This window comes from Channa argus, chromosome 10, assembly GCF_033026475.1.
Source record: "Channa argus isolate prfri chromosome 10, Channa argus male v1.0, whole genome shotgun sequence".
NCBI lineage: Eukaryota > Metazoa > Chordata > Actinopteri > Anabantiformes > Channidae > Channa > Channa argus.
This window is the reverse complement of record NC_090206.1, coordinates 16,915,210-16,941,285: the sequence shown is the minus strand read 5'-3', so window position 1 is coordinate 16,941,285 and position 26,076 is coordinate 16,915,210. Positions and strand designations below refer to the sequence as shown.

Genomic DNA, 26,076 nt, shown 5'->3' with positions numbered 1-26,076 from the left:
CACAATCACATCAGTACATAAAATACTTTAGTCACAGAGAAGTTGTGCAATCTACACACTCCTATAATCTCTAAATGGAAACCTGGCAGGCAAACTGACATTCCTTTCAAAAATATGCAGGTACAATACACAGAATGACTGCAGTCTGGGCTTTCATGGGTCCCAGTGTTCTTGAGAAGGACACATTTGTTTATATGGCCATTACAAAGCAGTCAATGATAAATGCCTGTGGGAGTATTTTGGAAGCAGTGGTTGAGGCAATGCCAACCGGTTTCCATTTTTAATCTTTGTCTGCAATGAAGGGTCAATGGAATAATGATTTGCGGTGATGCAAAGAAAAACAAATGAGTGCTTAAGCAACTGCCTTTTGATTTTGCTTTCATTTAATGTAGGCAGAGTCGATTATGCATTAGTGTACTCACCTCACTGTTGGGTCCTGACTGTTTCTGTATATGTGCATACGGCCGACAAACCTAGAAAGAAATTACACACAGCAAAAATATAGGGTCTTACATGTACAGGTGCAAATAATATTTATTCTGCATAATATTCAGTCTGAAAATTATTTGAACTTCATGTTTCCAAATCCATGCATAGGTTATTAACATTACAAAACTGAGTGCAGAGGTATAAAAGCCAGCTAATTACTGGTATTTAGCCAGCAGTACCCTGTCAGTTTTATTCACTCTGATTAGTAGCTACAGCTTTTGGTGGACGTCAAACTCCATCCTGTTTTCTTGCTATAGGGCAAGATATATGCTCCTTGCCCCAAGTGGGAGCCACAGGGTGTCTGCTGACTGAGCTGAGATTCCTACAGGTGAATAAGAATCAACTCCTTGCTGGACAGACCATACATTGCTGTAAATAATAAACCTAATCCCACCATTCCCCAAAGTAAGCCAACTAAACACAGCAGCAAATCCTCAATGCCAAATCCACTCCATTAACAGTCTACATGCTCAGATTAGTCATTCAGAACATTTTTAACTGGCTTTAAGTTAATCCATTGCCCAACAAACCACAGGCAGCATATGCTTGTAGGGGAAATCTGTTAGGGCCGCATGATGAGTGCCTACTTGTAAAGGTCAGGCTGTGGCTGTTCACACTCGATGGTGGCATTAAGCGTTTCCAGATCCTTCTCTGTGTCTGGCACTGTGTAGTGGGTCTTGACAAGAGGAAGAGGGAGAGAAAGTCACAATGTCAGCTATGACTAACTTGTTTATGTGACCACAGCACAAATAAGCTGAAACATATTTTTGAGTTATTTGAAAACTATGATAAGAAGAATAAGTACAATAACAATAATAATAATTGCTTTGTTATGAAAAAATAGAGTCTAGCAGATAGGTCCATCTTACTTTATGGTTTGACTCTCCATCCAAACTGGCTGTGGTAACAAAACATGTGTCGTCGTCTCGGCTAGACTGCAGCAGTATTAAATCACAGGGAAAGGTCTCATCTTCCTCAACCTCTAGGACATCTCCAACCTGATTAAAGAAGCAAAACCAAACATTACTTGTTAGAAACATTTCAGTTTGCTTCCCAGTCTTAGGCACCAGGAACATTACCACCAATTTCCTATCAGGCGGTTGTGGCCAATGTCTACTTAGAGATACAATATCACATAAACAGAGCAAATATAAGCACTTCTGCAGCATCTTCTGTCTCCCAATCGCTCAATATTCACTCACCTTTTACCTCTAGTTAGGTCTGCCAGCAAAAATTTGAGTTGTTTGGCTTGTTAAAAGTTCACTTAAGCCTTAGTCCTTGTAGCACTGGGGCTGAGAGCAGCTGCCCACAGTAATACAGAGCAACTGTGTTTTGGTTTTGTCAGCTGGATGTGTATTGTCAGTGGTGTCAGTAGCACTAGCAGCCCTCTAACATATTGGGGAGTGACTTGGTTTACTTTAAACATTAAAAAAAAATTGTTTAACATCTTTAACCTTTTACATAACAATAAATCTCTAAAAAATATTGTTACCAAAAGCAAACAGAGAAATACCCTGCATATAGCATCCTGCATATATACACTGATATTTGAAAATCTAAATCAGTTCATTCAGGGCATTTTCTCCTTATGTGTATACATTCCAAACACAGTTATGTGAAGCTGAAAGCAACCTCTGTGTGGCCACATTTCCAAGGAAATTCCTGGGGATCCAAGTTAAGATGTGGTTACTGAAATGTACCTTGATCTTTTCACTCTCCTTCCGTATCCTGCGGCCGTCCTCTAGTACAGTCACCGGATATTTATTCACTTCATTGTCAGCCTTGTGTCGTAGCCAGTCCTCATAGCCCTGTGGCAACATATCAGAATTGTGTTATTTGCGTAGTACAACAAAAAGGTAAGACAGTAACATAAACATGTACACACACAAGCAGAGTAGAGGTTTGACTGTAGCTTTTAGCACTGAATAGTAAAAGGTTTAAAGCACATTATATGGATGCCAGTTTAGTGTCCAGTAGACCACCTTGGTGTCTTGGTGACCACTTCAAAGCCTGGCTGAAGGTGTCCCACACTATCAGTGGACCAGATATATATTTACTGAAGGAAGTCCATCCATTTTTATGCATGTCAAAGCCCCCGCAGTGCAACAACTAAAAAGCCAGTCCTAAAACAATACATCTAAAACTGGGACATAGTAGCAAGAGAGTCAAAGAAACAGACACTGCCCTTGATCATTTGTATAGCTACAACAGACTTGCTCTCTCTCCCATTTGCTCACACTTCCAGAGAGCCAATTTTGTGTTCAGAATTCCCCAATAGAGCACATTAATACAAAACCTAAAAGAGCACTACTCACATATTTTATATTTAAAGATAAATCACAGCAAGGGAGCTACAAAAGCGGGGGGATTACAGGCAGGAAGACTGTAATATAATAAATACAATATGGAGAAATCGGGAGATTGCAATAATTCTGTTATCGCTCATTACACTCATTACACTATGCAGCATCTTACCTGCTTGATAGCAGTAACTGTAATAACAAAAAATAAAGGTAGGCCACTGGTGACTGGGCTGGTGGGGGTGTCCACTATCACCTATTGAGAAAAAATAAAACAGAAATGTCACATTAAGACTTAATCATAAACATATGACCTTGTGACTAACAAGCTATGCACCGTAAACAATATCACTACTAAATGTTATAGCAGCACATGTGTGTCTGTAGTTACAGAGGGAGGAATTTGTGGTCACAGTTTATAAAATGGGGCTAGCCCACTAAATGTAGTGTGTAGCTTGGTTCTATGAGGCAATTCTGCTATTTCCCAAATTTCTTAAACACAGGGGTGACATTTTAAATGGAGGGAGGCTCTAGACCATAGAACTCTTAATGAAATGGGCCTGTACTTAAGCTGGTGGTGTGCCAACACGTCTTTATTTCTACTAACACCAGAGGGCCAACAAAAATCTTTATTGGACTCGCTTTACCTGCTTTGAGCACTGAATGAAGGAATCTAGTGGAACAGTATGCAAATAAAACATTAACACCACCTGGGGGTTTTAATAACATTAGTTTTTTGTAAAAATATTATGAACGAAATGTTGACGTCCCATTATGGGTAATGGGTAAGTGAACTTTGACCTTTATTTTTTTATTATTTACTCTTCATTTTGCCATAATCACCGCAATCATTATCATTTAATATACATCGTTTTCTTAGGAGAATAATTTTATTTTGTACTTTTTAGATTTAGTGAGTAAAAGATTTAAAGTGGCGCTTATAGTAGAGAAGTTTTTTAGGCCAGTACTTACACTTTTACTTGAGTATTGAGTTACTTATTATTAATGTAATGGCTAATTAGTGCATCTGGTTATGAATTTTGTGTATTTGCGTGGGTCTCCAGTGATTAGGTAATCCCAAACAAGCTTGTTTGTTCCTTAATACCAACATAAGAAAGATTTATCTGGCATTTTTGATTCTGCACAATGTAGGCTGGTCTACACCTGAGTCAGAGACCATATTACAGCTCTCATAGTCATGATGCATCCGGCTAATTGATATTCTGACCAGGGCCATTACAAGTCGTCAGATACACATCAGCTCACGTAAGAACAGGAGATGCATCTAGAAGCAGTATCTGGTGTCTTCCTCATCTATGCTCAGACTGAAAATTAAACACACCTGCTGCTCACTTACACAGCCACAGCTGGGACCCATACCCATGCATTCTCTCTACCTTCTTCGCGCATGCATACACACACACACACACACACACACACACACACAAGCTACTAGCCTAATCAAGATTTACTGTGATTACAATTACCTAGAAGATAAATCAATTGCAGGGCACACATGGACTAGTGCACTTTGACTATTTGGAAGAGTGGCGATTCAGAGGAGAGTCTGCATTATATTTGTTAGTTATAGGTTAGTGGTCCAAGTGAGAGTAAATAATTATGCTGCAGTAACCTTACGTGTACAGATCCAGAGGAGTCTCAAGAGGTGCTAAATGTTTCAAAAATGGAGTGCGTGAATACAAGGATGGTATATTGGGCTCTGTGTTAAACACTCGATTCACCTGACGTATTGGTTACATGTAACTAGTGGATTATTTTCTCTTGAGAAAAGCTCTGACTAAACCCAGCCTTGTTAATGCTCCCCCGTTTGGCATCTTTTACTCATTTCTGGAATGAAATTTGCCTAATCACAGGAAAAGATTCCAACCACAGAAATCACTGAGGACAGTGTGTCCCTCTGATGCAGCAACCAGATGGCCAAACTTGACAAAGGGTGACTGCAGCATAGAGAGAATGATTTATAAAAAGCCAATGTTGTTTGATTTAGGTTAATTTTTGGCACTTCTATGACTAACTGGATGGCAGCTCTTCAGTGCAGAATTATAAAAAGAGATAGTTGTGTCTTTTGTAATATTTGTTCAGTGATCCTAAGAGAATAAAAAAACATTTGTTTCATACTATTATATATTGTATAGTTTTGTGAAATTGGATCTGACAGGCCTTTTATTTTATTTTATGCATCAATACCATTATTTTAAGAGAATGCACCAGTAAAAACAGAAAACTGTGTCTATCAAACAGCTAAATAAATAACAAATAACAAATAAAGAGCTACACAAACCAACCCTTCAGTTGTTTTATTTTTTGAATTAAAGATACACAATTCACCAACAGCTCACCTTTCTTAGTTTCTCTGCACTGATTCAGAACAATCTCTATTAAACTTTGCATCTCTGCACCAAATGCAAAGCCAAAAAACAAACAAAAAATAATTCTAATAGGAGTGACCTCTGTGTTGTTGATGTATGGGTGTGATATCAGACCCGTCATCTGAGCTCAGAAGTGTGTCAGAGTGAGTGAGAGACAGCATCTCCCTCAGGGGTCTCGGTGCAGTGCAGTTGGCTCTCGTGTCTTCCTACCCCTTCGCCTTCTCTCCATCTCCCTCCTTTCCTTTCTTGAGCTCTCATCACTGTTTTTTCTTACTCTGTTACAGTGCTCTATTCCCATTTGATCAAATTCAAGCAAAGACATGCATGGCTATTTATGGAGAGTGGTGCTTTTTTATCTGCTTGTGTCTATTTGTGGCGCTCAGAAGTACAGAGGGCTTCCTGGCTGCTGACGTCAGCAGTGCAGTGCTGCAGAGAGATGGAGGGAATATAAGAGACAAAAGGAGAAAGAAAGAAAGATTGAGACCAAAAGGACAAAGAAAGAAACAAAAGGGGATGCAGGATGCATTAAATCTGGTTGCTGTTGGAGAATTTGCATGAAGCCTCTCAGGGGAAGTGAGAAGGTTTATTTCTGTATGTGAGAAACTAATCCAAAATGAGTGCACACAGAGCCTGTGTACCTGTTTCTCTGTCATTCTCATATAATAGTAGGCAGGCTGCATGGGAATAAAATTGAGTGGTTGTGATAAAAAGCCCCTCAACAGAGGCTGGATTAGTGGAGAAATGCCAACCATGCTGCAGCCTGGGTAAACACGGTCAGCAAACCCAGGACACCCACGGAGTCATGCATCAAGTGCACAAGCATATACACATAGTACATAAAGTGTACTTACACACATGCTACACTGCCCATACCACACACTGACAATAATCCTTATGTGTACATGCAATACTGAGCTGCTTGTGTGAGCGATGCAAACATGACTGATGGTTTAACCCCTCGTGTGTGAACTGTATTATCTCAAAACAATTTCACTCAAATTACAACAATTTCAAGCACTTAGCTAAGCATAATATGTACACTCAGTTTAGTACATACCCCAAACTAAAACAGCTGCAGTTTGATAAAGTCCTGAAATTAATCCTCCAATTATGAAAATAATGACATTTTAGGTGCTTTAGAGACATTGTACTGTATGGTCACTTTAGAGGCTGCAGCTCCTGCTGCTGTAAACTTACAAACAATATTCCACAGTGATCATACAGTTGCCACCTGACACCTCTGTAAAATATTTTCAACTTTATCACTTTATGAAGGTAGGTTCTCTTTCAGAAAAGGTGTGTGTTGTATTTCTATACTTTGTGATCTGGTCTTCCTTGAAAAAAAAAAAAATTTGTTCTCTCAATGACATTTCCTGATTAAATAATGTATGACTAACTAACTAAACCGGACAACTTGTCACATTAAAGCTGGGGTGTGAACTGTAAATACAAAGAAGACTTTTTTTAAGTACTGCAAGTGAGGTGCTTTGTGACAGCAGCACATGCATATTTCTACGTTCTGGACAGTGCTGTGCTTCTGGGAGATCCTGTGAGCTCATTCAGACAGTATGTGGCAAGAGAAAGCACAGTCCTCCTGAGAAGGCGCAACAGCAGCATCTGTTTACACTAGGGGGCTGTGTCCTGCCATAGTGTAGGTTGCTGCTATTATGAAAGAGCCTAGTTTCCATCTCTGTGGATCAAAAAAAAGGTTCAGAGAAAGAATGAGGTGGTGGACAAGCAAGCACAGATGCAAGCAACAAATCTATTTTTTTTGTGGGGAGCGGAGAGGAGCATAGAGGTCACTTCAGTTCACAGAACAGGGAAATAAGCATGCCAGTCAATACATTTTCGTCAGCCCTCTTTGCCAGATCAGAGTTTCCACTCAGATTTGCAGCACACAACAATCTAACAATACCAAAAAGACTGAGAATATTAAGATAAACAAATATGATATCACAAAGCTGGTAGAATATGAGAGTAACAAATGAATTGACAATAAAATTATATGTGTTTTTGATAACGTGATTTTTAACTAAAATAAAGAAAATTGTCCTATTGCCTGAAACTATGAGACATAAAATAAAACTGTAAAATATGCACTTGTCGTATTGATCCATGTAACCGAATTTTGGGAAATCCAAACATGCAAGACAGAAATACAATGTACAATGTGTGAAAGTGCTGGCGCTGATAGCCCATTAACTGCGTATGCCATACATACACCATCTAATGTCTCTATAGCAATGGGGTGAAGGTTTAAAAGGGTGTACTACATATACATAGCTTCCTTGCATTTAAATGGATACTTACTGTAAAACATCAAGTAACAACATACTTAATAAATGCCAAATATCAGGACACAAAATTATAAGATTATAAATGAAGCAAAATGAGATTACAACAAAGATCACTTGGGGCAACCTAAATGTATCTATACCTTTAGAGCGCAAGGAATGGATGTGTTAAGATATGTGTGTATGTATAACTTTTACTTTTTATTACATAGTCACTTGGTTTAGTTATACCCTCTAACACTTCCTTTCTTAAAAAGCCAATCAATACAACTGAATTGTGCAAATGTTAAAAACAATAGGATTTGGGTTAACCACTATATCAGTTTCTTTAAAAAACATTGAAGATCAAAAAACTAAATACCCACACAAACGCAACCTGCTTAAGCTTTGCAAGAAGCTATAACAATCACACCAACGTGTTTCAAACATGCTGTACAGAACACACATCAAGAAACTGCAATGGCTAGATGCAAATGGACAGGGTGTTTCTGAGATGCTCTACTTTCACACAGGTATAGCACACATTGTGTAGGCCTCAACTGTATTAAACCTGCTTCATAGTGCTGTCCAAGCATGCATATGAAGGCAAATGACACATCACCTTATTTCACAACTCCACAGTCACCAGCAAACCAGGTATGATTTCAGATACACTGGCACACTGCCAAAATCAGTCCTTACCTGAACTAGGAAGATGATAAGGAAGTAGAAATTGGCAATTCTTCTAAACTGTTCAAACAGGTTCTTTGGTAGGAAGTTCCAAACTGTATACTATGGGTGAGAAGAGAAAAACATATGCATGTAAGTCACAGAGAAATAAAATTAGTATTGCAGTTTGTGGTCTGCTGTGGATATTTCAGGTCTGTTGTTTTCAACAAAACTCTTGGAGGTTAAAATAAGGCTTGGCAAGAGGAGAGAGAGATTAGAAGCTTTCAACATTCACAAACTCTTGTGTATGTGTATTCTGTCTGAGCACTGGAAAAGGAAAAGGAAAGGCAACTTCAATGGTTTGCCGTTCTCTGTTCTTTGAACTGCCCAGGGAGACAGCCTCTGGGGGACCAAAGGTATTCAATTCATTCAGACCAGCAAAGTTTCTTTTAATTTGGCTGAAGTTGAAGGTAGAGCCAGTGAACTTATCGGATGTTTGTGTGTTTTGTTCTTGTTTTTTAAAAAAGCTGTGACTACTGATACCATCAGGGTTAAAGTGACACTTTTATCTGCTTAAATGGGAGGAGGTTCAACAAGACCGTGCTGTTAGCACATCAAAGTATCAGAGTAAAACACACAAACACACACACAAACACACACACACACACACACACACACAGCAATAAGGCACTGTTTATGAAGGAGGATTTCTGCATGAGAAAGAGTGCTGAAATGCAGCGACAGCAGAATGGCCCATCTCATCTTGCCAGAGAGAAAAGAATGAAAGTAATGAGAAAAGGGGGGTGGCTATGTGTGGTGGTGTAGTAGCAACGGAAGCAAGAGCAGAGAGGTGGAGATTGGTCATCGCTGAGTGCAATAGCAACAGGATGATGGAGTGCAGAGGTATGGAGGAGCATAAACACTACAGGCTGGGTAATTAAAGACTGTTTACCCCGATATGCTGGCAGGAGCCAATTGATCAGCCCATCCTTACTGGGACCCTCTGCGCTACTATAAATCCCACTGCTGTCCTATTCCCACACCGCTTCCTTCTCCTCATCACTTTCACAGTTTATATCTATAAGCCAGCACCTGCCTGAGATGGCTAGTAACACAGAATTGGGGTAAGTACGAATTAGTTGAGGGAGAGGGTGCGGTCCATCAGAGCCCAGGGGAAACGACCAAATTGCCCACCCTGCCAGTACATTAATAGCAGCCATTGGTGGTTATGGAGTGAATGTGGCTATGGAGTGAAGAGGGCTACAGACATGAAAGCATGGGAAAGCTCAGGACTGTTGAAGAGTCCATTCTGCCTTCCAAGTGTTACATAAGTAAATAAAAATGTCTTAAGGGAGTTGAACTACAGATGAGAAGCTGAGAAACAAACTGTTTTATGAATTCCATCTTATATGGTATAGGGCGAGACTGGAGCCATGGCATGTGAAAGGAAGCATGCTGCTTACCTTGGAGGACACAATCCTGTTATCACAGAATTTGGGTGGGATGAAAGCCTCACTGGTAGTGCCTGACTGATGGCCAATGAAGATAGTCCTACTGTCTACTCTTCTTTCATCACTGCCCAGCTAGAGGAGGAAACAGGAGATGACAAAATATCAAATAAGAGGAAAAAAACAAAACAATACTAAACAACAAGGAAACAATAGCTGTAGGGACTTCTCTCCACCAGAACAGTCAGACAATCAACAAGTTCAGTCCACTCTAAGAAAAAATAAAATGTGTATCATACAGGTCAAATTCCACACAACCATCTGAGATCCAGATGTAGAATCAATGAACAAAAGCAAGACTTTTTTGGTGCATTGTTATTTTAAGTACTAGAAATACACAGTGATTACAAAGAATTTGTTGTAGCCATAAGCAAGTAGCAACTCTTTTGAGGTTGAAATTCCACCCACAGGTTAAAGTATTAAAAGATTAGAATTCTACAGTGGTGCAGAAAATTAAAAAGACTTGAAAAGCACTCCACTAGAAAAGTGTTGTACACAAGCCAATAATTCAGAGAGGAGACAATGAAAAGTATGACAAGGGTCAATGGGCCAAAATGGTGATTGTGCAGGGACTATAACTTAATTTCTTCTCAGCCAGGTGGTCACTTGTCGAAAATAAATGAGTAATAAATATGAGCAGCCAGTAGAAAAATGCTGTGTTAAGATTTATGGGTCGAGCTAGCTCTTTCACGTCACACCAAGAAAGGCGCGCACACACACACACACACACACACACACACACACCAAATGTCTGAAAGAACAAATACTGCAGGAACTGAGTCAAGAGCTCTATGTCAAGAGCTCTGTATCAATGCTTTGTGTCAATGTCAAAAAAAAAAAAAACATTAATATGAATGATGACCTAAATATACAAGAATTTTAAGGGATTAATCGTTTCCTTTTCCCTTCCCTTTATGCTTTTTAATTTTAAAAACTGATTCCAGAATTGTGTGTGTGAAGTCACCTGAGGCTGCAACTGGGCATAATTATATTTATTTTACAAAAGCTTAGCAAGCATCATTATTACAACTTTGTAATAACACGGGAATACCAGAGAGGAAAGTTAGTCAACCTGATCCCAAAACTCCCACACAAGCATACACTATTTTTACTGTCTTGAAGAGACAAAGTGCAGCCAAAAAAAATTGGCTGCTCTCAGATAGCATGGCCCTTATTTCACAATGAATAGACTATTTTAACAATTAACTATACAATAAACATTTTGATGTGATAGAGCAGTTAACCATTCTATGCACCAAATAAGGTAGTATCTGATTTGGTGGACAGAAGTAATCAAATAAGAAAGTAATCTGTATGTGTGTCTGGATCTGTGTATGCCTTTCATTACTGTTCATCAAATAAGCAAGGAAGCAGATCTGGGAATATGTTCATTTTCTAGGAATATTGTGTTTATATTACATATTGATAGTCAGTTGCTCAGCCTGTTTGACATACCTCCTACATACTAAAACTTTGGCCCAGACAAGAAGTTTAGACTGGTTCATCACCATTAGATGAAGAGTTTGTTGTTAATATGCAACACTTGCAACTTTTTAGATATATTCTATAACTTCTCCTAATATGGAGAGATCCTGTCAAAGACTCCTGTGACAAAGACGCACAGAAGAGCACTTGCAGCAGTGCAGAGACATTTTCTTCCAAAAGGTTGTGAGTGGGGCTCACTCTTTAACCAATCAGAGAAGGCCAGAATCAGTGGGCCACATTCTAGTGATTCTCCCCCCAAAAATTACAGCTAGATCTTCATGTACAGCAGTGCTAGAGTCATCGATAAGGCCCCAATCCCTGCTTTTTACCCATAGATCTCTCTGAGCTAACTTCAATTATTACCTCATCTAAACCAACAACCTCCCTGTTAGACCCTATTCTAGCTAAGCTGCTCAAGGAAGCTTTACCCTTAATAGATACGTTCATATTAGATATCATCAATCTATCTTTAGAAACAGGCTATGTACCACAGGCCTATAAGTTAGCTGTAATTAAACCACTACTTTAAAAACCCTGTCTTGACCCAGGTGTTTTAGCCAATTACAGACCAATATCTAATCTCCCCTTTATTTCTAAAATAATTGAAAAAGTAGTTGCAAAACAATTATGTGATCACCTTCATAGGAATAATTTGTATGAAGACTTTCAGTCAAGATTTAGAGTTCATCACAGTACAGAAACAGCACTGGTAAAAGTCACCAACAATCTTCTCATGGCCTCAGATAATGGACTCATCTCTATACTTGTTCTGTTAGATCTTAGTGCTGCATTTGATACCATTGATCATAACATTTTATTACAGAGACTGGAACATGAAATTGGGATTAAAGGAACTGCACTAGGTTGGTTTAAATCTTATCTATCTGACAGATTTCAATTTGTTCATGTTAATGATGAATCCTCCATGCACACAAAGGTTAGCTATGGAGTTCCACAAGGCTCTGTGTTAGGACCGATACTTTTTATTTTATATATGTCTCCTTTAGGCAACATAATTAGAAAACACGCCATAAATTTCCACTGCTATGCTGATGATACCCTGCTATATTTATCTATGGAACCAGATGAAAATAATCAGTTAATAAAACTTCAAGCATGCCTACAAGACATAAAGGCCTGGATGTCCCACAATGTTTTACTATTAAACTCAGACAAAAGTGAAGTCATAGTAGTTGGGCCCAAAAATCTCAGAGATATGATGTCCAACCATATTGTTACTCTAGATAGCATAAGTCTGGCCTCCAGTACTACTGCAAGGAACCTTGGAGTTATTTTTGACCAGGATTTGTCCTTTAACTCACATGTAAAACAAATATCTAGAACAGCCTTCTTCCACCTACGGAACATTGCCAAAATTAGGAGCATCCTGTCTCAAAGTGATGCCGAAAAACTGGTCCATGCATTTGTTACCTCTAGGTTGGACTACTGTAATTCCCTACTTTCAGGATGCCCCAGTAACTCCCTAAAGAGCCTGCAATTAATCCAAAATGCCGCAGCAAGAGTGCTGACTGGAACTAGCAAGAGAGATCATATTTCACCTTCACTAGCTTCTCTCCATTGGCTTCCCATAAAATCTAGAATAGAATTTAAAACCCTGCTTCTTACATATAAAGCTCTGAACAGTCAGGCTCCATCATATATAGAAGATCTCATAGCACCATATCATCCCAGTAGACCACTTCGATCTCAGAATGCAGGCCTACTTGTGGTTCCCAGAATTTCCAAAGGTAGAATGGGAGGTAGAGCCTTTAGCTATCAAGCTCCAGTTCAGATTCGGGAAAAGACACCCTCTCTACTTTTAAGTCTACACTTAAAACTTTCCTCTTTAATAAAGCATATAGTTAGTTATAGTTATGCTGCCATAGGCTTAGACTGCTGGGGGACCCACCCCCCGATGCACTGAGCTCCTTTCCTCCTCTTGACCATCTCTCCTCTCCTCTCACCCCGCAATTGTCACCACTCTATGTCATTAACTCTGTGTGTTGTCTCCCGTAGTTGTCTTTGTCCTTCTCTGTCCCCCTCTCTCTGTCGCTTTCTGCAGGTGTCCCTGGCTTTCAAGCTGTGTGTCTTCCAGTGTGCAGCTACTGGTCCTACCAATCTGCCTGATATTTTGTTGTTGCTTCTTGTTGCTCTGTTCTTTTCTCTCTCCCGTTTCCACTCACCCCAACCGGTCGAGGCAGATGGCCGTCCACCCTAAGCCTGGTTCTGCTGGAGGTTTCTTCCGTTAAAGGGAGTTTTTCCTCTCCACTGTTGCCTATGCCTTGCTCCAGGGGGAACTGTTGGGTTCTCTTTATACATCTTTATAATCTTGACTTTATTCTGTAAAGTGCCCTGAGATGACTTTGTTGTGAATTGGCGCTATATAAATAAAGTTGAATTGAATTGAATTGAACTTTGCACATAACCTTAAGACACCACGGGGTTTGACACAGTGTCAGAATTTGATGACAGAGTGGACTGACTTGGATGCAACAGCCCGCTTGATTATCAAGAGTTGTATAGTCTGGCTCTAAGTCAGAGTTTGTTCCAAAAAACATTACAGCACATATATATAGTATATACATATTACCTTAATAATTTGGTCTACTGTCGTTGCTAGTGCTATGTTTTTTTTGTGCGGAAAATGTTTTCTTCTAAATCTTCTAATCTGTGTTTGGAGAAGGAATCTGCTTTAAATAATATAAAGGCCAATAATATGTGGGTTGAAGGGACAAATTACCATGAACATCTGATCCTGGACAAGTGCCAGGGAATGCGTTAATTATGGCCACCTGGACAGCGAGCTGCCCAAATTCTGCTGCCAACAAAGGGTTAGATCAAAGAATAGCCTCAAACATTTGGAAGTCTAATTTATGCATGTGAACACAAATAACACAGCATGCACGACTCTAATTTACAAAATAATATGTTTCTAATTAAAGGTAAAACAAGAGCAAATTTGTTAGAATTCTAAAATATTTCTCTAGTCTCTGCAGTCCAGAGAAGAGAAGGTAGCCAACAGGCTTACATAATGCTCCCTTATGCATGAGCAGCCATGTTCACACCTCAGTATGGCTGTCAAATCCAACATCCCCTACACACTCGGCACACACTGACACTTCTTCAGCAGGACCGGACAGACTGCCTGCCAGAGGATGAAGGGAGATAGAAAGAATTTGAGTGAAAGAAATTCAAGAGCATCCAAGGACACTAATTACATCAAGGTTTTCTATATCAAAACAACAACCAGCCCCCAGGAAGACTAGCAAGCCAAGAACACCCCCATAGACTACCCTTGTACATGCATTTCAATCAGACGTACTGTTTCAGTAAGATACAGTTCCCCTTTGTACAGTAAAGGAGACTATCTTCTAACAGCCACATTCCAGATATACAACAGGCACTGTTAACAACGTTAGGAAATAAAGTATGACCAGAAAAATAAATCACAAAGGGCTGTGCAAATGAAAAATAAAAACAAGTACAAACAAATTAGCCTTGAGCTTTGGCTTGTACTTGGTGGTTACAAGTCAGACTGTCAGAAGTATTAGTTGGCTGGCTTCAGATACTACCAATCTTTAACCTGTGCCACAGCCACAAGCTATGGTAATGGATCTCTCCTTTCGGCTTATCCCGTGAGTTCAGGGTCACCACAGCGGATCATTGTCCGCATGTTGATTTGGCAGTTTTTACGCCGGATGCCCTTCCTGATGCAACCCTCCCCAATTTCTGCCGGGCTTGGACCGGCACTGCACAGCTGGGGAGGGGAATGGGCTGTTAGGGGTTCAGTGTCTTGCCCAGGGACACTTAATGGATACAGTTTCAAAATTAAGATTAAGGTTCGTGAACATACAAACACTAGTGCTTGTGTAGACTAAACGATCACGATGTTGCTTTAACTTACATAAGCATGTTCTGCACCTCAGTAACAACTTTCAAAAACAAGTGCCATCTACACACATGATTCATGCTGAAAATGAGATTCTATATGCACTGCAGTCCTAAAGATAGGAGAAAAACTACTAAATGACTAAATTTGTTGGCAGCATTAAAAAAAATATTTAAACAATTTTTAGCAGTTATATGATCGCAAGGCTAAACTAAAGCAAGCTGTGGGCTACAAACGCGTACGGAAAAATAGAACTGATTGGATTATCTTTGCTAATTATCAAAGGCCAAACAAAGTTATCCCATCATCCTGATTTTAGCAAGTAAATCATAAGTGGCCAAGACTCAAGTACCAGTATGTCAATACTCAACAGTACATTAATCTTTGATGTAAAAGCATCAGCAAAAAAATTTGAGTGAGATCGATAAAGCAAACATCCAATGCTCAACTGAACTGAGATGTAATTGCTCAGTCAGAAATAATTGGTGCATTAGAGAATTGAGGGAGCCTGAAACTTTGCATTAAATTCTACTATAAATTCAATTATGCGCACATTGAGAAAAGAGCATCGGCTGGGAGAATTAGGGGGAGGTGCTCCACTGAGACCTAGCGACAGTATTCCCAAGAGGACTATGGTCTGATGACACTGCACCCTGTCACACCATCTCACTATTCACTGACTATCCTGCTTTGATACAATCTGCATGCCGTTAGCTGAATAAATACACTGGGTGACCAGAACATTACGAGGCCCAACAAAGTGTCCCATCAAATACCCATCACAACCGTAACTTTCTGATTTGCTATGAAAGTTTTTAAATGGAAAATATTACATAATTTTTAAATGCAAATGACACTGTATCAGATATGATGATTTAACTAAGGTCATTTCCAAATACTGTGGGATGTGGCAATATTATTGAAATTCTTTAGAATCACTCTATATGTCGACAATGATGAAATCATATATTGCAAGTTAAAAAAACAACATTTTAATCATATTTTAATAATAATAATAATAATAATAATATATTAGTAATATTTTTTAAGGATGAATGCAGTTTGGTACTTTTAATTTAATTTTGTGTGTCAGCAGTCATCACTTGTAAAAAGGAAAACTGTCATGCAATATATGCAGGTTTCATTGTGTCACTTCTTCAAACAGTTAAATGGGTGTATACATCACTTCAACCACAGTACAATCCAGTCTCTCAAACATAACCACAGATAACTTGAGTAGCAGCAATACTGGTAAAATAAACTAAGGCAGCTGCTAATAACTGCTTTCATCGTGCATTCATCTGCAGCTTGTTTTCTTCCTTATATCATTAACTGATTAGGCTAAGATTATGATTTGATGGGATAAAATACCAAATGATGTGACAATGAAATGTTTTGTTTAACAAACCTACAGTATCAAAGTGCATTTATATAGCACGGGGAAAAAATGCTTGGTAATTTAGCTTGGAGGATGGATCATTTCCAGGCAGTGTGCATTGATGCTGTTCAACTGATCCCTAATTGTTCCAGCTCTAAAATTAGTTCAACCAATCAAACGTTATAAAGGAACACTTGGTTTGACAAGATTCCTGTTGGTATTACTTATTGTTTATGACATACAAGACCCATAAAACTATTCTAGAATTACTTTATTTATTCTTGAAGATCAGTAGATCAGTACACATCCTGGAGGGGTCTTTCTCTTGTGCTGATTGGTGCAGAGTAGCTTGAATTTTTACCTATTTTGGGTTGGTCAGCGTACACAACCGTCAGGTGACACGACATAAATAATCTGTTTCCTAGCTGTACTTCACTCACTATCATGTTACCATTTATGGTCTGTAAATCTGTGTTGTGGTTTGGCTCTCATGGCTACTCTGGACAGCAAACCTCGTTCTAATGCCGACTCTGGCAGCTGACATGTGCATCTCCAAACGAGGAATGTTTGGTGTCAAGCGAATTAATCTGGCAAGTATCTTAGCAAACAATGGCACAGCAAGTATTATTTACCCTAACAAGTAGAGTGGTCAAACAAATTGATGCTATAAGTTTTACAGGCAAAAGTGTTGAGGCAAATTGAAAAAAAGTAAACCCCCCCAAAAAAACAGAGTCAGAAGCTTTGTTCTGATCTGTCTGCTCTTGCAGATTTTTGACAGCAGGCAAATACACCACACACACACACAGACTACAGAAAGCAGGAAGATTAAACTTAAAACAAATTTAATGAGGTGTAAGGGAGCTGTGCAAAAGAAAAAAACATGCATGACAACATTTCTTTATCTGCTGCACGTGTACTAATAAAACTCAGCAATAAACTAAGAATGAAAGAGCTGCTGTTAATTCGATTCCCATTTGACCACAATATCTATATAATCCAATTCTCTGAGCAAAAATGTACCAGTATTATCTCATCTCATCTGGTTCTACAAGTACATGACATAACTGGGCTCTATGTGTGGCTTAGTACTTAATCAATTACGGTACAACGACTTAAAATCATCTCCAACTGCATGTTATCTATTCTATGAGGTTTTATGATGTTGCTCTCACTTCAAGTGGATTAATCACAGGTCAGCCTTATCTGCCATTGAGTGCAGTACCTATTGGCAGTTTCCGCTATTGCCAGACGAAGGAGAAGCCATAAAAGGGAAAGCACTTAGAGAAGATCTGTGACATTAAAGCAAAACAGGCCTTAGCATCAACTGGTATTCAGAGATTAATAGAATGAATGAATGGCAGAGCAAATGCTTAAACTTCTACAAACCGTTTCAAGAAATATAGATGATAACAGTAAACCAGCCTAACTGCAACATAAAGTTGCTATTATGGCACATTGAGAGAGCAGAGTGATTAATGTTTAAATGCAAAGGGAAGGATGCACACGTTGAGTCAGTGCTGTTAGTCACTGCAGTACTCTATCTGGCACTCACCTCTATTTCATTCTCCCTCTCTTTTTCTTGTCAGCCCACTTGCCTGTTATCTTCCAGCACATTCACTCTGCCTCACTAATTGTAACTCTCTCACTTTTGATTACACATCCAAGTGCTCATTGCACAGGCTACATTATCTTTTGAAGAAAATATAGCACAAAGACAAATTAACATTAAAACTTGACACTTAAATGACTCTTTTTGTCTTATTACAGCACAAAGATCATTTGAGATATATCTATCCATCTGTATATACATATCTATCTATATCTATCTCTATAGAGAGATACTGTATATATATCTAGATATGGATATATCTATCTATCTCTATATAGCTATAGATATAGAAATTGATGGATATAGATAATTTTTAAACATTTCTAATCACAGAAAACCTAATTCCATAACATTTACCAGTTACACTAACACTAAAAATAATGGTAAATATTTCACTCTTGCATCAAAATAGTTGGAAAAGCACTAACAAGTATTTTGTAATTTAATTTTGTTAATAAATATAGCCAATTCCTTTATTTACTTTATCACTAAAATAGCTGTAATTCACCTCCTTCCTTAAAATAACTAAAGAAAAATACTGTGTTGTTAAAAGGTGATGACAAAAAAGGAACAAGCAGTCAGGCTGATATAGAGATGACTGATGATGTAAAGGTGAGAATGAGTAGAAATGTTTTCCCAGAGGGAACAAAAATTAAAAATAGCATACAATTAAAAGGAATACTATTTTGGACTATTAAGAAAAAAAAAACCTCTTACTGTTACAATTATTATTGCCAAACTTTTCCCACAACTTGATTTCCATGTAACACATTACAGCTTAAAAGAATGCTGCAAAATGCAGTGATCGGTGTACTGCTAATTATTTAACAAATGTAGCATACTCCTTAATATCAATTTACAAGAATATTGCAACAAACAATACCAAAACAAGACAAGGTAGAGCCATTACTTCATAGAAACTATAATAGGATTTACCTTCATCATGGATTCACCAACACTTGCCCTAAAGCATATAGGCCCTAAATCAAAGGCTATTCTCTACTCTGTCAGCTGTTTGCACACAATAATAATAGTCCAACTTGAACTGAGGGCTGATCCTAAGGAGCTGTTGTGGATAGGCAAAGGCCCATTGTTCTGCTAGCATCCCTGCAGCTGTACAAGACACAGTGTGTACTGTACCATGGGCTGGTACTGGCCTACATTACACTTGGTCCCTCGACAATGGGGAGGAGAAAAAATCCATCACAACCTCGCTCTGGGAGCTGCTTTCTCAATCATTGATCGCCTCAAAAGTGGCAGACAGATAATTTCTTAACTACTTACTGCAACATACTACTTACTAAAACATTTTGGTAAACAAAACATGTCTGAATGTTACAATGGGAAATGTGTAAACAAGTACCACAATACCACAGAGGTCTGTGGTTATTACTGTATCTAATATATGCTGTTCCTCAAAACAGAACCTCACAAAGACTAAACAGAATTTAGGAATGTAGCCTAAATATTACAATCAAAATGGGCAGATGTATTTTCTAGGCATGCTATATTTTAACCAGTTTATAATCTTAGAGCATTCAATTACTGAGGTTTTGGTTTTAAGATTACATGTTACTCCTCTTTCCCCAGCAACTTTGCCTCTCTAGTCATCATCCTCTAGACAAGTTAGCACACTAAATCCTGGAGAGAATGGCAAAAGTGCATTATTCCAGTGGTTCTACAGAGAAAACCTACGTAATGAGCTCCAACCTTGTCACACATTAGTCTATAATTAAAGAGAATTTTAAGTACTGTAGCTAGTAATGAAGTATGGTGTTCCACCCCAGTGCACATACACCCTTTTTGTACGTGTGTGTAGAACAAATGACTAGATTCAACTACTTAGATGAAGGAGCTTGATGCAGATGCTTTTTCTGTGCAGAGTATAGGTTGTAGGTTTACTAAACTGCACAACACTACAATTGCTTTAATTCCCTCAACCATGTTTGGCGGAGAGCCATGCAATACCAACAAAAAAAGGCATTTACAGTACATTCTAACGCTGGAAAGCTTTAAAAATCTCGATCTCAGCAACAACCATACTGATGACATTATCTTTAATAATATAGCCATATACACTGTCTGTAATTGCTATTCAATTAATTATCTTTAAACACTGCAAAGGAGGGCAACAAGACTAATGACAAAAATCAATGTCCTTCCATCTTGTTCACACAGGACATGGTTAATTTGGGTCTGGTTTGTCTCACCAAGCATTTCCTCCAACTGAACTGTGACCACCTTAGAACAACTCATTTTTCTCAGTGTGACTGAGCAATATTGCATGCCTAGCTGGGAGTTTGCTGTGGAGATAATTATTGTAGGCTGTTGCTTAACCAAGGTGTGTGTGTTTGTGTATGTTCGTATGTCTTCCAACACTTGTTAAATCCTCACATTCTGGATTTTGCTGTTCCTCTTCTCTCTGTCAGCAAGAACCCTATCATTTCAGGTGACAAGACGGAAACATCTCAGAAGCTGGAGGCACTCCTCCTCTCTCTATGCTCAGAGGGAAAGAGAGAGTGAAACATAAACACCGACCCCCAAAAAAAGAAAAACATCCCCAAACACCTCTCAGCATTCTCTTCACATCTCACTGTGAATGCTCTCTGAGTAATGCTAGAGCTGGAGCATGGCACAGAGGATCTCAGGATGAGCCTTTATACATATATGGATGACAGATGCAGTTTGAGGGCCACTAGCCCAGAGAGGATACGTGGGTCAAGAGAGGGAGGAGCGACGTGAGGGGAATTCAAAATGCATGAGGCAACCTGAATTATTTAGAGGTACAAACTGAGAATTCAACCAAGCTTTTTAAAGGAACTGCAAAACTGCCACAAAATAAAACCCTCCATGGCCCTCTTGTATCCAACCTGACCCAGCCACTCTAAGGTTAGCCAATGCAGGAAGCTTGAAAGGATCTGAAGATATGTCTATTATATGTAGCTGCACCCACTCACTCAATCCAGTTTCTCAGGTTGGAGTCACCCAGTCACCAATTCTGTTCATCAGCCAGTTCTGGGTGCAAGACTAATAATGGCAAATTTGAGAGTAGCTCTGATCAATATGCATCTCTCCTACTCAAACAGGCCTGTTAAATCAAATTGCCCAACATTCTTTACTTGGTCTTTGGTCTTTATATGCACTTATTCCCTAACTGCTCACCCAACACCGACTTTTCTGTTTTAGGACCCTTATCATCAGTTGATAAAGCTAACATGTTTTAAACATGTGCTACTGGCAGCTCCCAGTCATCAGTATATGAAGCAAAAATTACCTGAATGCAATATAGAAATACAGGTAGAGCATTTTTAAAACAAAATTATGGTAATGATAAAAGTCAGCTTTATCTATCACATTGTACTTTTATGTGAGCATGTCAGTTTCACCTGCACTTAATCATGCTGGTGTGTATATGCAGGTTTCGCTCAGACCAGCAGCTATTCTTACCCAAGCTGAGAAACAGGTTTGCAGTGCCCTGCAGCCTTTAAATAAACTTGAAATGCAACCCTTCACATACAACATCGTCTGTCAGGTAAGGACCTGTTTACTAGTGCTCACACCACAGTTAAGTACAGACAGACTCCTGACCTAGAAAACATAAATTACAACCATGAAATGTTTTTATTTAACCTGTCAGTCATATTAAGTTTTCAAATGAGTATTATTATTTAGTTAGAAAACAAAATGTAAGATTAATCATGTTACTATCTTGAGATAGTAAATAAGCAGTAAATCCTCCCAGTTTACAAGTTGGCTATAAATGAGGTTTGTGCTTTTTTTCGTTTAAAAGGGAATTTAATGAAAATGAAATATTTTAAAATACCCGTTAATTTATTTTATCAAATAATAAACTGTTTCAGCCTCAAGTTTTATAATTATATAAATGAAATTCAAAGCAAGTCAGTTTGTGTAAATGTGACCATTTCCTGTCTTTGTGCACAGAGTAAGAATACCTGTCAAACTTTTATCCCCTAACTGGGATGTGAGGGATTGGGACACTTTACAGAAGCTTGTGTGCATGTACCTACCGAACAGGATTATTCGCAGTAATACAATAGAAAACATAAAACAGAAACTTCACACGTGTGACTACGAGTGAGCCAGTGAGTGAGTAGGAGGAGGCCCACTGGTTACTGTGGTCAGAATGAAAAAAAAAAAACAGATTAGTGTTTTGTCAGTGCTGTTCTACTTGCAGTTTTGGTATGGGCTCCCACAATGAATACTATCACAGTTCTATCAGGCTTCTGCCTTTCACAGATCACACTACTGCCTTCAAGTGTTTGAACGAGCATCAAAGGAAACTGGGTGATTTGGCATTCCTGTCAAGAACATTACAACCTTTGGAGCATCCCCTCTTACGAAAAGCCCAGCCTCACTCATTCCCACAACCATCTCTAATGATTATCCAAACACACACTTGGGGTTTAGCAGTTCAGTGTATAGTTGTGCGAAAGTCAAGTGAGACATGCGAAGCTTCCCCTGTGGCTTTTGCTTTATGCAGTTGCCCTTTCCCCTCATCTTTTTCACTCCCTCTTCACGATGCACATATACCTCCTGTGGGCAAGAGGGGGGGGTTAATCAAGAGGCAGAGAGCCACAGCCTGGGATAACAGCACTGTGCGTATCAATGAGTGTGGATGGCTGCTCCGCACAAAATATTATTTACAGCTCACACTAAGTTGAAACTACAGCAGCAATCCTCTTCAGAAGCAAGATGATCAGCTGACCTGGCAACACTTGGAGTGAGGCCGGAATGAGGGTCAGACACTATAATTATTATATTGCTTCTCCTTATTCACTGTCGGTATCTATACTGCTCACAAAGCCAGTGGGGGATTCAAACTACTGTTAACAACAGGTTACTGGTGCATAATAGGAAGCAGTAAAGGCAGTCTAGCAGTCAAAAACCTGGCCTTTTAGATTTCAACAACCCTACTCACAGCTGATTAACGAATGAATGGGGCAACAAAACCAATACATGAACTTAAAAAAAGGTTAGGCGTTAAATTTACCCGTCGTGAAATATGATGTCAAAGCAGTTCAGGTTGGGAAAAACACCAACTTCTTTAACACATGCAGTGGCTAGATACAACGCACATGCAGATAATAAAGCCACTGCTGCAAAAAGAGAAAGGACTCCTACACCCTGATGAGGGCTGCAACTGATAAGTGTTTTTATTAGCAATAAAGCTTGTGATTAATTTCCCATTACCTGACTAGTTCTTTAGTGTATGAAAACAACTTCTGACAGCCCAAAGAGTGGACCTTAAATGACTTATTTGGTCTGAGCGATCACCCAAAACCTTGAGACCCCCAATCTGAATTAATATATAAACACAGAAAAGCAGGCAAACGTACACGAACAATGTTGTTCTCAATGTCCATTTAACAAAATGTTTAACAAGGTGAGTTTGCATAGGTGTAAGCTGGCATGTAAAAGCACAATCCCCGTTTGTGACCTGGGGGAGTGGAGGTCAATGGTTTTAACCAGCTAACATGCATTTGTCGTGACTTCCTGGCAGGAAAGAACTCACCTAGCAGGAAGCTAAACGACTGGCTGTAACTACAGGAGGGAACTGAGAAAACAGCTGCCCGCTGTGTGAAGACAGTGTGAAGTAACAGTTTGTTGTAAGCTTGCTGGTTTCTCACGCATTTGCAGCAATAACGACACGAGAGGGACAAATTCCAGCTTCCACTCTGTTCAGGCAGAATTACAGCAGTAAACCTTCAAGTTAGCAAGACGAGCTCCAGGATGTCACACTGTAACTGTGTGTGTGTGTGTGTGTGTGTGTGTGTGTGTGTTGGTGGCTGACACACATACCAAACGGTTCAGTCCTCTCCGTAGCATCTTCTTGTTATCTCATATAGGTTTTTCAATAACTCTTCTGGTTCATCAGACGCCTCCGGGCTCTGCTTCAAGCCTCTCCGGGGAATAACTTTACATGTACGTTAGTTAACCTGCTAGCTCCTTAGCTATCTAGTCTCTACTCTAGCGTTAGTTCTAGCTATATGAAAGACCGCAGCGACGCTACATCGTTTCCATTTTGTTTGATTACGGTTCATTCGCACCATTCGCATTCTCTCCCCACTGAATATTTTCCGCGTTGCGGTGAACTAGTCGCGCTTCTCTCGGCTCACGGCTGAAACGGTGCCTGACATGTCGCTCTGCGCCCTGTTGCTGAGACTCGGGCAAATCATTTGCCCGCCTCACGTCTGTCTCTCCGCTGACACACTAACTGCTCTCTGACACACCATGAACTTCCTTCTCCTTTCAGACCCCGTGCATAAACCGTCTCACCTCTCTCTCTATTTTCACTCCAGCGACCAGCAGTGTTCCACAAACGTTCCCACGTTCGCAAGCTCCACCCGGCGAAGGTGCGGTGACTTTCGCTCCCGCCGCATTATGGGTAATGTAGTTGACGTTGAATTACAGGCTTCTTTTCCTCTCCCTGCATTTTTCTAGTAGACCGAATTTAAATTAGAGACAAAACTAAATTTACAAACAATAAGGTTCAGCTACATCAAACGTACTGAAGCTTGTATCAAGCAGCACAATTTAGGAATATTCATCAACATTAATAACATATAAACTTGTCAACTCTGTGCTTCTCATCATGTACCTTTGCTTTTTGAAACCTTTTCTGTGCAGTTGCCGACATTAGGGGACATGTTTTTATCCATGCCTTTAAGGGGTGCCCTATAATTGGTAAATATAATTTTTATATTAGCAACAACAGTGGTTAAAACGCAAAGTTTCAAAAGAAAATTAAATGACATTAACAGCTTCACAATAAACCAGACACTGCCAGACACTGTGAAGTAAACCATTAAGGAAAATAATTTTAAAAAGGTTTTGTTTGGATGTAATTATCTGTGGTTCAACACTCAGCTCTCTAACATCAAATGTGCTATCATCTGTTGTTTTGATGACACTGGGTCAGTCAACCTTTCTGACTAACTAGTCTAAAGTCTAACACAGGCCTGCATACTAAAGTGGAAATGTTAGCTTAGCAAAAATAATGATCCTTGTCAAATGGAGGGGAGGAAGCTTATGGAAATATTTAAACTAGCCATGCAAGATTGCAGTCGTCTTTGTTCTCTCAAGTCTGGCTTCACATTAGCAGGCAGGGTAACATTTGTCTGAGAGACTGGACAGTTTGACTTTGGATTCATTAGGTTTATTTGGTAACACATCTGTGTAAATCTCTTAACCACCAGAGTCACCAGAGGTTCTGTACAAAGGCAAAGTGGAAAAGTAGAAACCATTTAACTTTTAGAATTTTTAATTTTTGAATAAATTTGTAGGAATTCTAATATTTGTTTTAACCATGCATTACAAAATTTGTATAAACTTGCATTACACGAACCTGTCTGAACCTCATAATGTACATAGGTCATGCAGTGTGAAATCAAAACAATGTTCAGACCACCTGCCATCATGGCTTATATAACTAACAAAATGAAATTAAATCGTCTTGTAGTTAAGCTAATTTGCATTTTGTGCGTGATCGCATGAATCAGCTATTTACATGTGGCACCCGTTTTGCATCTTTGGCTCAACGACATTCTTGCTGGAAAATAGATGTAGTCATTGTGAAAACTAAAACAAGAAAGTTTTTTCTTTTGTGCGTACAGTGGAAACATAAATATTTATACATAACTTTTAGATGCTAATAATGCATTCAAGGATACCAGTTCAGCAAGCTTTTTGTGTGCCCAAGAGTCTGTGTGTAGGAGTTCAGTGGAAACTATTACTGCCCAACACTGACAGAAACAACTGAGGAAAAGGAAACTAAGGAACTAAGACACACGTATTATATATTTGATAGATCCTGTATATTCTAAAACCATATTTTGAAACCATTTGCAAATCGACACCTCAAACGAGGGAAATGTGAAACCGCTGTCTTCTCTTTTTCTTGCTGCCACTAGGTCACTGAACATATTGCAACCTGTTGCAATAGCAATGAAACAGCAAAAGAGTTTCTTTAACTACAACTTCACATCTTAACAGACTCTCTCATCATAGCCACAGAATCATGACAAACAATATTTTCTGCCACTTTATGGTCAATAAATACCTATTT

General features: G+C 39.1%; 1 protein-coding gene across 8 annotated transcripts in view; it reads right to left on the bottom strand.

Annotated features, from left to right (window-relative positions):
* The window catches only part of atp11c (ATPase phospholipid transporting 11C), a 39,372-nt gene extending 15,018 nt beyond the window's left edge, over positions 1-24,354 (bottom strand). For 6 of the 8 annotated variants that reach the window (XM_067517569.1, XM_067517567.1, XM_067517568.1 and 3 more), the window contains exons 1-8: positions 23,811-24,354; positions 9,585-9,704; positions 8,155-8,244; positions 2,965-3,045; positions 2,190-2,297; positions 1,359-1,487; positions 1,077-1,165; positions 423-473 (exon numbers count right to left, since the gene is read on the bottom strand). In XM_067517569.1, the coding sequence (XP_067373670.1) occupies positions 423-473; positions 1,077-1,165; positions 1,359-1,487; positions 2,190-2,297; positions 2,965-3,045; positions 8,155-8,244; positions 9,585-9,704; positions 23,811-23,837 (695 nt within the window). In that variant the 5' untranslated portion in view covers positions 23,838-24,354. Of the gene's footprint in view, positions 1-422; positions 474-1,076; positions 1,166-1,358; positions 1,488-2,189; positions 2,298-2,964; positions 3,046-5,258; positions 5,606-8,154; positions 8,245-9,584; positions 9,705-18,926; positions 19,066-20,384; positions 20,487-23,810 lie in introns of those variants that run through there. The other 2 variants (XM_067517574.1, XM_067517571.1) reach the window with 2 other exon arrangements.
* Positions 24,355-26,076: the final 1,722 nt, after the last annotated feature.